This window comes from Pholcus phalangioides, unplaced genomic scaffold (genome assembly GCF_987345545.1).
Source record: "Pholcus phalangioides strain wild (caught in Gottingen) unplaced genomic scaffold, Ppha-v1.0 ptg000014l_1, whole genome shotgun sequence".
Taxonomy (NCBI): Eukaryota; Metazoa; Arthropoda; class Arachnida; order Araneae; family Pholcidae; genus Pholcus; species Pholcus phalangioides.
In genome coordinates, this window is record NW_028301607.1 from 6,753,597 (window position 1) to 6,766,134 (window position 12,538).

At 36.6% G+C, this 12,538-nt stretch overlaps 1 protein-coding gene across 1 annotated transcript in view; it reads left to right on the forward strand.

Annotated features, from left to right (window-relative positions):
• Window positions 1–9,435: 9,435 nt before the first annotated feature.
• The window catches only part of LOC149078054 (immunomodulatory peroxidase-like), a 44,967-nt gene continuing 41,864 nt past the window's right edge, over window positions 9,436–12,538 (forward strand). Inside the window, exon 1 of the mRNA XM_089241623.1 lies at window positions 9,436–9,701. Within this exon, the coding sequence (XP_089097749.1) occupies window positions 9,634–9,701 (68 nt within the window). The 5' untranslated portion in view covers window positions 9,436–9,633. The remainder of the gene's footprint in view (window positions 9,702–12,538) is intronic.

Here is a 12,538-nt window from a genome sequence, read left to right on the forward strand (position 1 = left end):
TATCTCGTTTGAGCGGCAAAACGTAAGTTCCACCATCGCAACAGGCCAATACCTTCTAAAGCAGAAGGCCTGCCCCCGAGATTCGTGACGTCATCGAATTCCGTCCTACGAAACACATCTTCCCTGTAAGATCGTTTTCCAGCACCACACTAACGCCGATGTGTTATAACACATCGACCCACGTTGCTATATTTTTTCTTAATGTTATATATAAAAACTGTATATATAAAACTGTTGTCACTTGTCAATATGGCGGTCAGGGAAGAGGGAAGAAAAGCTATCGACGGGGAAAAAACAGGCCGGAGTGTGATGACGTCACAGCATCGAAAAATCGCGAGCGAAGGCTTCTTGCTCTAGAAGGTGTTGAACACGCGCGCTCTTTTCCCTTTTACGCGGACAGCGCCATCCAGTGGTGGACGCTGTCGCCGGTCGCTCTTAAGACGGCCCTCCCTCACTCTCATAGATTCTCTGGCATTTGTAAAAGGGGGGGGAGGGGAAATCGGTGCCACACTTGCCCCAATTCAAGAGATAAGTGTGACATGCCAACTGACTTTTCAAAAAAAAAATTGTCAAAACTATGACACATTTGTCCCAAATTGAATTAAAAATTATTTGTCAACTATATTTTATATTATAAAAATAATAAAATAATACAAAAAAATGTTTCGCAACAAGATGGTCTAGAAGTGACGCGAGCTTGAATGTTTTTTGCACTTTTCTAAATCCAAGCAGATTGCAGTTCATTCAATAGCTGCTGGAAAGTGCGTGGCGGAACATCAAGTAGAGGTCAAATGCGCTTGATTGAGGCAACAGAAGGACTTGGATACTTGGATGTCTCAATCATGTTGATTCTATAATTTTCTGAAAATTCAAGGGACATTTTAACCAGGATTGTCTCCATTCCACTGAAAGTTTCGAGGGTTGGCAATTTTGAGGAATGAGTGATAAAAAAAACTGGACTAGACTGAGAAGGGTGCGAAACCATAAATCTGTCTTTACCTAGAGAGAGGGGAGAACTATGTCAGTGAGTGACCTAGATCAGTGTTTCTTAACCTTTTTTCAGCTCGTGGCCCCCTATGGATAACATTTTTTCTCGTGGCCCCCCCTGTCCTATCCAGGGCCCTCCCTACCCTCACCCAAGATTGAGATACTTTCTATTTTTTTTTATTATGAAAGGAATTTTAATAAATCAAATCAATCTCTGGAATCCTGGCTAGGCACGGACTCAAATGGCGGATTATCATCTCTCCCAGGAGTCAAATTATATGTTAAAAAACGGTCTGTGTAAAATACGGTACGATCCAACGAACATGCACGATAAATCGACCCTCCTAACACACCAACCGTAGCTCTGGCTGCCCTAAACACTTAGCTGAAAGTAACAGCTTACATATGAAAATCATAGTATCAGATTCCACATAGTGCAGTCCCCCCCCCCTCCATTATAGACATGAAGACCCGGGTCATGCCCACACAGACCCAAGGGTTAAGATGACCCTATTTCTATGGACGGATCTGATGAATTCTGAAAGTAGTAATATTTTTCGACCCTGTTTCACTTTTAAAGCTTTTTTCTCTTCACAGTTCTCTGACTCCCTTCACCACCTGTCGTGGATCACCTTTCTTCTGATTTTCTCCCGTGGCCCCCCCCTAGAATATCCCAGGACCGCAAGGGGGCCATATGGCCCCAGGTTGAGAACCACTGACCTGATGGTTTGCAAAAATGCGAGTGATTAAAAATAGTGACGTAGAGAGCGACCTACAGAGCTAGGAGCTAGGTCAGTGAGCGACTAAAAGATTTATTCAGAGCAGATTGATTCATGACCATAAATGACCTAAAGAGTGAGTATTGGGGGGGGGGGGCATTAGGAATGCGTGGAGGGTTATCAAGGGTGCATATTTTAGTGTTTTTTTCGCAGTTAAAAACGATTCCCATCTCGAGAAAATCTTGTTTACGCCTTTGCATGGGATTGACCTTGAGAGCGAGGCCAGTGATCGACCAAAAGAGTGACCAAGAAAGTGTGGAAGCATGTGAGTGACCGAATGAGTGACTTCCAGTCATGTATTTACAGGAGCAGAGCCAAGCGGGCCATAGTCCAGGGCAACGAATTTCAGGAACGAGTGGTCAATAAAATTAGACTATTATGGGAGAAGGGCATTAAGATTAGTGCAGCCCACAGGAAGCCAAACCATAAATCTGCCGCCTCTGCTTTCACTACCAGGGATTTATAACGTAGAGTCGAATTCGAACGGCAGAGCAAGGATCTATGCCCCAGAATCTCGACACGGCGAAACACTGAAACGTGTGACATCAATGTGTGACATGAATGACTATCGTCCGTATGCCACGATAACCTATCGCTCTTTTTCAAAAGGGTAATTCGTCATAACGAAATTCGTAAAACAATCACTGTTTGAGTAAACATTTTTGACGTAATCATGTTGGAATCTGCATGTGTAAACGTGTTTATACTGGTGACGAGAATAAAATCATCATTAGACAAAGTCATTCTTTAATAACTTAGTTGCTTTAGGCCATCGTTGCGACATTCCATATAGGTCATGGGTCATAAATATTAGAAAAATAAACGAGTCCTATCAAGAGGCATTAGTTTGTATCACAAAACTGGTGATGGCTTCCAGGTTGCCCATGGGTGACTCATTGTATTTAGAATGGAAAAAAGAGAGGGGGGGAAAATTAATGAATTAATGATCGACTGGTGAGTAATGGACATAAGATTGATGCAATATGGGTGAAATTCTTTATCACCGTTACGCCTATTTGTTTGCTAACATAGTTTAATGGCCGTTTCGTTCCGAAGAAAGAAATACGTGGGAGCCTATATAGCTGGCATATAAAGTATATATTATGACTTTTCAAAACCTGCCATATAACAAGGTAGAGCACAAAGAGCTTTGTGGTTTATTTTTTGGCGTTTTTCCAAGTTTGGGTTTCAGCGATTAATTATGTAAATGTGATTACAAGTGCCTTGTAGTGAAAATTGTTTTTAATCAAAAAAGTTTAAAGCTGCCCAGATCACAGAAGAATTGGAATGAGTGCTCATGGGAACTCTGCGACATCATTAAAGATAATTTATTTTTGGATCAGTGAATTTAAACGGGCCACGCATCCAACGAAGAAGAAGGGCGATCGGTTTATGTCAGCAGCATTGAAAAGTCCACGGTATCATCACGGGCGATCGCAGATTGAATGTGCTTGAGATAGCTGATGTTGTGGCATTTCAATAGAACAGGTTCACAATATTCTCCATGAGAAATTGGAAATAGAAAAGCTTCGTTCAAGATGGGTGCCTCGATGGTTGACGATTGATCAAAAGAGAATGAAAAATATGTTTCAAAAGAAAATTTATGATGTTGGCTCATAACCCCGAAGAGTGCCGGCGTCGATTTTTGACCTTGGGTGAAACCGGGCCCATAACTAGGCTCGGGCAACCAAGGCAATCTTTTGGGCTCCGAGCAGAATGGGGGCCCAAACCCCTCTTTTTCTGAGCTTAAATTTTTAAAGCCTCCGAGAAGGCACCCTACGGCCTTGGGTGGAAACGAATTCACTAATATATACACCAAAGTCAAAACAGCGGAAAAGCGTGGTGAAATGACACCAAATAAGGCAAAGGCTGTTTTTTTTTAGTTTTTTTTTTTGGATTCTCAAGAAATAGTCTATATGGACAACTTCCAGGAGGGCCAGACAATAATTGGAGAGCATTATGCGATACCTCTGGGAAATTTGAAAGAACAGTTGCACAGGTGAAACGGACGAGATTGACGCACAAGAAAGCCTTTATCTCATCAAGCCAATTCTCCATCTCACAGACGCTACATTGCAATGGTCAAATTGCATGAATATTAGCCACCTCTTATCTACCAAATTCTACGGATTCGGTCCCACGTGACCTTTCCTGCTCCCCGATAATGAAAGTTTCGCTTTGTGGAAAAAAATTGTTCACCAAATGAAGAGCAAATTACTTTTTTTTTTTGAATAGTTAGAGAAAATGCAACTTTCTGACGGGATAAAGAAATTTGTATATCATTGAAAAAGGGTGTGAGGAACTTGAAGGAGACTATGTTGAAGAAAATAATACAAATACGAATAAAATGCAAAAAAAGTAAACACCGTTTTTTTATCTTCCTCATCAAACGACCCTCATGCAACGCAATAAAACCATTGTTAACAATTATTTGTCCACGGTCAGAAACCCAAAGTCGATTTTTAATGAAACTTGACACTCTTTTTATTCTTATTCAAATATTGCTCGAACATTTACAACATTGTATTGCGTTTTATCACCTTTTACAAAAGAAAGGGGGAGTGCAATAATAAAACAAAAATCAAGGTTTTTTTGGAAAGCCGCAAGTGAGACCGTCCTCCATTATCCTCAAGTCGACATCAATTAACGTTAATCTATGCTGAAACTTTCAACACGAGATAAAATAAAATGGGCAAAAAGAGAATATTGACTCTTTTTTATTAGAAAAGAACGTTTGTGTGTCATTTCCTTTTCCGCCGCCATTTTAGACAATTTTTTTTTTTCCGGGAAGTCGGGTTTTTAACGTTTTACTTGAAATGTCATCGACATTCACAATAGCTGTTTTTACTTATGTGTAATGAATGTCTTCATAGGGATTATCAATACAACTCCCATTCAAAAAATTAGAATGTAGGGAAAAACGCAAATTTTATTTCAGATTTTTATTATGTTTCGATGAAAAACAAATACAATACAAAACAATACAAATTTCAAACAAGTGCAACAGACTCTACATAGTTTGTAGATGAATATATCACAAAAGAAAAATTATACATTAAAAAAACAAAAACGGAATGCATTTTCCGGAAAATCATAAAATTATAATACTGTTGAATTTGGAAGGGTAGATCAACTTTGCACAATAAGTATTAAGAAGTTACCAACCAATAAGGCGAAAAATACAAGAACTCTGAATGCATTTCAATACACAGTGGGTGCGGTCTTCAGAGGAAAAAATATTTAACCACCAATCGAGTGACCGAGGATCCCACTAGGGTTCGATACCAAATCCTAACTCTGAGTTAGGTTACCTCTTAATACTTTTGAACTCGATTCAAAAAATTATAACAAACCTCAAAGAAAAATTATAGGTTTTTCAAAACAAACGATACAGAAACACTCAATACTTGGTGGCATTCCTCGTTGAGAGAGAGAGAGAGAGAGACCACGTGCATCCGACAGTACCATTGCTTTTGACTTGCGTTCTTTTTGAGAACAGAATTTAAAAACTTGTCGATTTTTTGTAGAAAAGTCTCGTTAATTCAATACGAATTAGACAATAGCTTGTTAAATGTCTTAAAACAAATGAACCAAATTCGAAACATAATTTATGCAAAAATGCAGCGCCAGATGTGCCCGTTGATGAATCAGATTTCCTCCTTTCCGGAAATAAATATTCCAATTTTTAATGCGTATTTCCTTGTGGCTTTTATTGTCAACAGAAAGAAATGGTACTGAAAATGGGAAATACGTTATTGCATCTGTGAACACAAACAGATGTTACGCGAGTTTCATAATAAGCCACGCGTGAATGGCGACAATGTCTCATATAATCCCTTGCGTATTATTCTAAATACCGTAATAAGGTCAAGGGGAAGAGAAAAAGAAATCGGTGGTAATAATAACTATTACAATACTCGTAATAACAATTGTAACAAAATGTCCTTTTACAAGGCTGATTTTTTCTACTTATTTATTTACCTTATTTACTTTTCAATGTAAATATTTTTGCATGGATCGCTTCTCACTTGTATTTCAGTTATTTGAGACATATTTACAGATAAATATGGTAAAAAAACGTCGGCTTAAAACAAAATATTTATTTTAAAAATGTTATAATTATGTAATAAAATCAGATTCTCTCTCAAGAAATTAAGATTCGGAAATCGAGCCCTCGTCATCTCCTACAGAATGGGTCTTCAACTTTTCAGACGTTGCGGGCCAAATTAAATTTTCCATGAAGTCCGCGGGCCATCAAGTCATAAAGCGGTATTCTCGGTTATTAAACAGGGTTCCCCGAATTTATTGAACACTCTTGTTTACTCTGAATTCATTTCTTTCATAAATTTGAATTTTTCTAATTAATTAATTAATTAATTAATTCCTTTTCTTTTAATTAATTAATTCCCTTTCCTTTCATTAATTAATTCCTTTTCCTTTCATTAATTAATTCCTTTTCCTTTCATTAATTAATTAATTCCTTTAATTATTTCTTTTACTGATTATTTCTTATTTCGATCGAATTTAATAAGAAATTTTCTCGATAAGTCTGAAGTTATGTTTTTCATTAATTTTAAATTTTCATTAATTATGAAGTCATGTTTTTCATTAATTTTAAATTTTCATTAATTATGAAATTATTTCTTTCAAAAATTCGTAATTTTTTTCATTAATTATTACTTTTAACGATTCTGATGAAATTAATCTTAACAATTCTGAATTTTAGTCTTGACAATTCTGAAATTGTTTCTCTCTTTCATTAATTCTGTAACTATTTTTTCATTAATTATAGATTTTCATAAATTATGACATTATTATTGTTTTTCAATAATTCTAAAATTTTTTCTTTCATTAAGGTGTTTTTTAGCATTTCTGTAATTTCTATAATTATGTATACCTTCAGGACGCCGAATTTTGTCTCTCGAAATGCGTAGCCTATATGAAATCACAGGCCTGAAAATCTGTGTTGAGTCCATCGAATTCATTACGACGGCCCTTTTAAATGCATCAAATGCGCAGCCCTACTGTCGAATCCGGAAAGTATCTCGCAGTTCTAAATACAGCAGTACAGATTTCAGCTGCCCACAGAGCTCTTTAACGAATTTTCTTTTGGATTTATTCGTTTTTCCATGTAAATTAGCTATTTTCTAAAAATTGTCAGCAGGCCACAGTAAAAAAAAAAGCTCGGAGGGCCACGTTTGGTTCGCGGGTCATGGGTTGAAGAACCCTCTGTCCTACAGCGAGCCCACCTTCATACATTTTTGCGTTATGTGCACAATAGTATGTAAAAGTGCATACAGTATTATGTAAAAAAAAATGTGCTGATCCTAAACTAAAGCCCTGCGAGCCTTCTATTTGGGAGCTGGGAGAGGGAGATAATGTTCGGGATGGATTAAAATGAATTTCATGTAGGGCCAGGACCGTCTTAATGAATGTAGGACCCAGGGATCTCAAGTGCATTGGAGGCCTCGATAATGAGATTTTGCGCTATGAGTTTTGAGAGTAAGTCTATAAATTGGTAGATAGATACTTGCAGCTGCGCTGGACCTCAGAATAGTTACTTTGCCCGGTGGCCTATGGAGCTGTTAATACGGTTCTGCGTAGGGCTGTGTGAAATTTCGATAAGAACTTTCTCGAAAGATTGTCAATTTGTTTCAAAATTGTTGTTGCGCTATTCAGCAAGATATCGTCAGCGTTCAAGCTAAAGTCACTATGTCCAGTTCTGAGATTTTGTCAATTTCAACTTTTGAGTCGTTATGAGAAATAGTAAAAATTATTTTAAAGATTTTTCTAACTCCTATACAGTAGATTTACTGATATTCAGATAACTGGTTCGTGGTTTTTAGAACTGTTCATATAATGAAAAAATTGATTGGAATTTTTAATCAACTGCAGTGGTTTAGTGACTTATGCTTAAACGTCGACGATATATTTCCGGTAAAAAACTAGAAACGAAAATTTACACAGTTGCCTATACCAGGACTAGTGTTCGTTCATTTTGGCGCTCCCTTCCCCGTAATTTTAAAACGAGGAAACAATAAATTCAGCGCTCTTCCTGTGATTATTTTGATATCGCTAGAAGAGATCGTTGAGTTTATCTTATGAACATATTGTAATGAGTCTCCCCCAATATTGTGCAAATGAGCGAAGATACGTATCTAATGCTATATGAGAGTAGTGCTTGAGCATAACACTTGTGCATGATGTCAAAATTAACAAACTGAAGGGGATATTCAAATGACTGAAAACAATCGAAATACTAAAGTTTGTGTTAAATCCCTTATATCATTCAGCTACTTTCGAAAAGTTACGGGAATGTTCGCTCATATCACACCGCACATAACGCTGATATCTTTCTGAATTTTCACGACATTCAATTATAAAAGTACATTTTACACAAGGTGGATGCTATATGGACCGTCCAATAATCACTCACGTTATTCCTTGGGAAAGACTGACGTGGAAAAGTTTTTTCAATATATCGAACGAAAGCAATACTTAATAACAAGGTTCTAATGTCTTTCTACATGAAGAGAAAAAGTGCCAATCGTGAAAGAAGACGATCGAACTTAGCTTCTGATGGGGTTGAATGTATTTCAGTTCATTTTCAAAAAGTGGCAACCCGTTGCTGGGGGAGAAATTTACTTCCGTTGATTGTTTGGTGCATAATTGACCGTTAACCATAGGCGGAGATGAACTTGAAAGGCTCGTGAGGCACGATATGAAAGCTGGGAGTGGGGAGGGCAGGATGATATATCAATTAACGTATATATGAATATACGTGTATAATATGAATATACGTTATATCAGTCGGCTCCTCCATTAATGTTGGAGACCCCCCTTCTCCCCCCCCCCCCCAATGCCTCCCGTATCTCCGCCTGTGACCGTTACAAAACTGACACGTTACAAAAATTCAAATCCTTATAACTCCCTAAATATTCGTTAGATCCTAAAACGGGAAAAAAACATTTTTCCATATTAGTTTTTCTCAAGTAATCACGTGTGTAATCATTGAACGGTCGATAGTATTCACTCTATATATCCCTGGCAATCAAATTAGGGAAAAAAAAAATAAAATTACCGAAATTACCGAACGCAATTAGAGTAGTGGTTCTCAACCGGTGCTCCGTGGAGCCCTTGGGGCTCCTTGTGCACTCTCCAGGGCCGCTCGAGAAAAATATTAAAAAAACAGTAAAATTGAAAAAAAAAAAAAAAATTATAAATATTTTTAAATAGTAAAAATAAATTAGCAGCTTTGATGAATAATTAAAAATTTGGCCTACGGGGCTCCGTCATAGAATTTTTTACTTAAAAGGGCTCCGTGAGTCAAAAAAAGGTTGAGAACCGCTGAACTAGAGATTAGTGTGACGCCATAGCTCATATGCTTAAAACTGTATGGTGGTCATAATAAAGTAGCCACTCAGTGAATATATAAAAGCAAAATGATCCTGTCACACTTCGACTTTTGAAGCAAATCACCTTGATTAATTGCATGCTAATTCGCAGTCATTTTTTCCCCCATACTCGGATGTTGATTTATGAAAAGAGAAAAGGACTTCTACGAAATAGAGATCCCGTGGGGAAGGGTGATTAGGTCTCTATAGGAAAAGAAGAAAATCGTCGCTGTTTCCTGAACATCTCATTGGTTCATTCCGGATGACGTCACTGTAGAAATTCATCAGATCTTAAGCTGTTCGGAGATAAAAAAAAACAACAACAAAAAAAAAAAAAACATGAAAGAAAGTGAAGGTGAGAGGAAAAAAAACAAAAACAAAAGATGAGAGAAAGTTTCAGGTCAGTCTGTCGACAGACAGTAACTGATGCAGGGCACCAAAAAAAACGACTCCTTTCCGTATATTAGTTGTTCATGAAAAAAACAAAACAACAAACATCCGTTTCTAGATATTTCAGTATCGTCAAGATGCCATCATCAAGGTATGTTAATTATTAGACATTAATCATTATAAAAATTCGTAGATATGGCCAGACTTCGGACAATTACTGAATGCCCAACATCCGCGAACACGCGGTTTCTTTGCATAGAAACTATTATATCCACACGCGAACGGTGATGAAGAAAAATTATTATTGATTACCAATTAATTAAGCCGTCTAGACAAGATGGAATACTTACCTTGTTTATGTGATGCACGTATTCTCTCTACCTCTTTCACGTTTCATGTGCGTTTGTTATCTAGAAGTCTCTAAAGATCAAGCTGACACTTATCAGATAGATGTAAACATCATTAGAGACTAGAAAAGATTAGGAAATCTGACTCTCACATCTGAAAACGGATGAACTAATATTAAGGGGATCGCACTCCTCTTCAAATGATGAATTCCGTCAAAATTTTAAAAATTGTTTTTATTTGTTCATTGGAAAGGGCGATTATTCTGGAATCCAAAAATTGTTTCATTTTCTCTCTGCGATAACTAGAAGCGAAGTTATTGCTAATTAAGTAGAGAATGACTAATAATCTTAGTTTGAAAATAAAATCGTTGAATTCGTTTTATGAAGATTTAAGTTTTTTTTGCTTTTTCACTTCATGGAAAATTGATACCTGAAGAATTTTTTCGAAATACCTCTATGAAACTTTCCCACAGTATTTTAAACAGTTCTGACTAGGCAATGAACTAAAAACTAAGCAGTATATTCGAAACTTTTTGATTTACATGATTTTGAAGTAAGAAAATCAAATATTTTAAACGAAAAATGTGTGTACGTTTTCTCACGTACATACAGGTAGTAAGGAAAGTCCCTGGGTCACATTTTACTGGGGGACCCTTGATCCTAGAGGCGTACTTTCAATTGGAAAAAAGTATCCAAATAACGCGTAGACCTCAGATACGTCATTCATATTGCTTGGGGTGGTATATTTATTACATTTAAAAAAAAAAAACTTTTTTATACTGACATCCTGTGCAAAAAAACCCCAATAAGAAAGTTGTGCCCTGTCTCTTCTGAGGCCAACCAAAAAAAAGAGACATTTGAATTCATAAAACCGAGAAAAGTTGGGAAGGGACAGCATAAATGAAGTAAAGAAGCGTTGTGTCCGCGCGTTAGTTTTTGCTGTCCTTTCATAACTTTTTCCAATTTCTGAATTTAAATACAGTCGAATCCCGTTTTAACGAATAACGTTATAACGAAATTCTCGTTTTAACGAACACTTTTCTAATCCCGCGGATAAGTTTACATAGGGATATTTTTAAATAACATGGAATTTTCCGTTATAACGAAATTTCGTTATAACGAAATGATTTCTACGGTCTCTTGGAATTCGTTATAACGGGATTCGACTGTATCTTAGCGAATATTGCTCTTGAAAACGTGTAATCTTTTCTGTTAGCTTCTGAAAAGACAAAGCAACAACTTTCTAATTGGGTTTTTGAGGACAGGGAGTCCGTATAAAAAGTTAGTTTTAGTATTTTAATAACTACACTACCCTTAGAAATTTTTACTACCCTGTATAATCATATCTCAAAAAGATTTGATTGCACAGAAAAATGTCCTAGCAATCATCTGTGTGAAGAAAATGTTGATACAAGCAGTAGGTGTTAGTGTATAATGGCCTAGCAGAAGTACTAAAAAAATATGCTAATTTTGCATATATAATTGGCAATATAAATTTTAAATTGCCAAAGTATTCATGAAATGACACACACAACGCAAGCATTCATTTATTTTCTAAATTTTATACCATTTCCAAACCAAAACCACGTGCGTTTTATACAAAATAACATTTCTCTTAAAAAAGATCACGGAAGACAAGGCAGTCACCTTAAAAGAGGATAATTATGGAACCTCACTGTGTGGAAACGATAACTTGCCTTACGAAGACACTTACCTGGATTATACTATAAAAGTGTTACTAGATCAGTGGTCCTCCGAAAGTTTTTAGGGAATCTGCGCGTGCACTAACTGGGATGAGCTAACAATCAACTTTTATTGCTTTACATTAACCAGGTGCTGAACATCCTTCATTTGTTGAGAATCATCTCTGCGTCTCTTTTTGAGCATTGGGTCACTCGTAATAGACTTGAACCCAAAATCCTTCGATACAGTGCTGAAATATAACTGTTCTATTATTTCTAGGTTTTGTGGATGGAAAAAAAATCGCAGAAAAATATAGGGAGCTAAACTTAGATAAAATTACACTAAGTATTTCCAATATACAATTGTAATTGGGCACTAGGACTTCCCTAATAAAAAACTGGGAAATTAGTTTTTGCACAAAGCATTGAATTCTATGCCCTGTTTGTTGATTTAAAATAATAATAGAAGTTGCACCAACATATATAACGTTACATACAGGGTGTCCCCTGTAAGTGCTAATGCGGCCTCTATCTCATCAACCGTTTGTCGTAGAGGTATGGTTTCAATTTAAAAAACGCTCAAAATGTGGTCAAAAATTACCCTGCACCAGTTTGGAAAGTGAAAATACAGTGTGTCACAAAACAGAAAATCTAAATTTGTATACGGTCCCCCTGTCTTCCAACATCCAGTTAGAAAACTGTTCTGTCTTTTTTGAGTCCAACTAAAGAGATACCATGTTTTTAACTGCAATATTTGCAGAGCTATTAGAATTGAAAAATTGGAGAAAAGTTGGGAAAGGACAGCATAAATGAGGGAAAGGAGCGGTGTATCCGTTAGTTTTTGCTGTTATTTCCCAAATTTTGAGTTAAAATATCTCAGTGAATACTGCAGTTGAAAACCTGGGATTTCTTTTTGGGCTCTGGAAAGACAGGACAGCAACTTTTCTAATTGGAAGTCA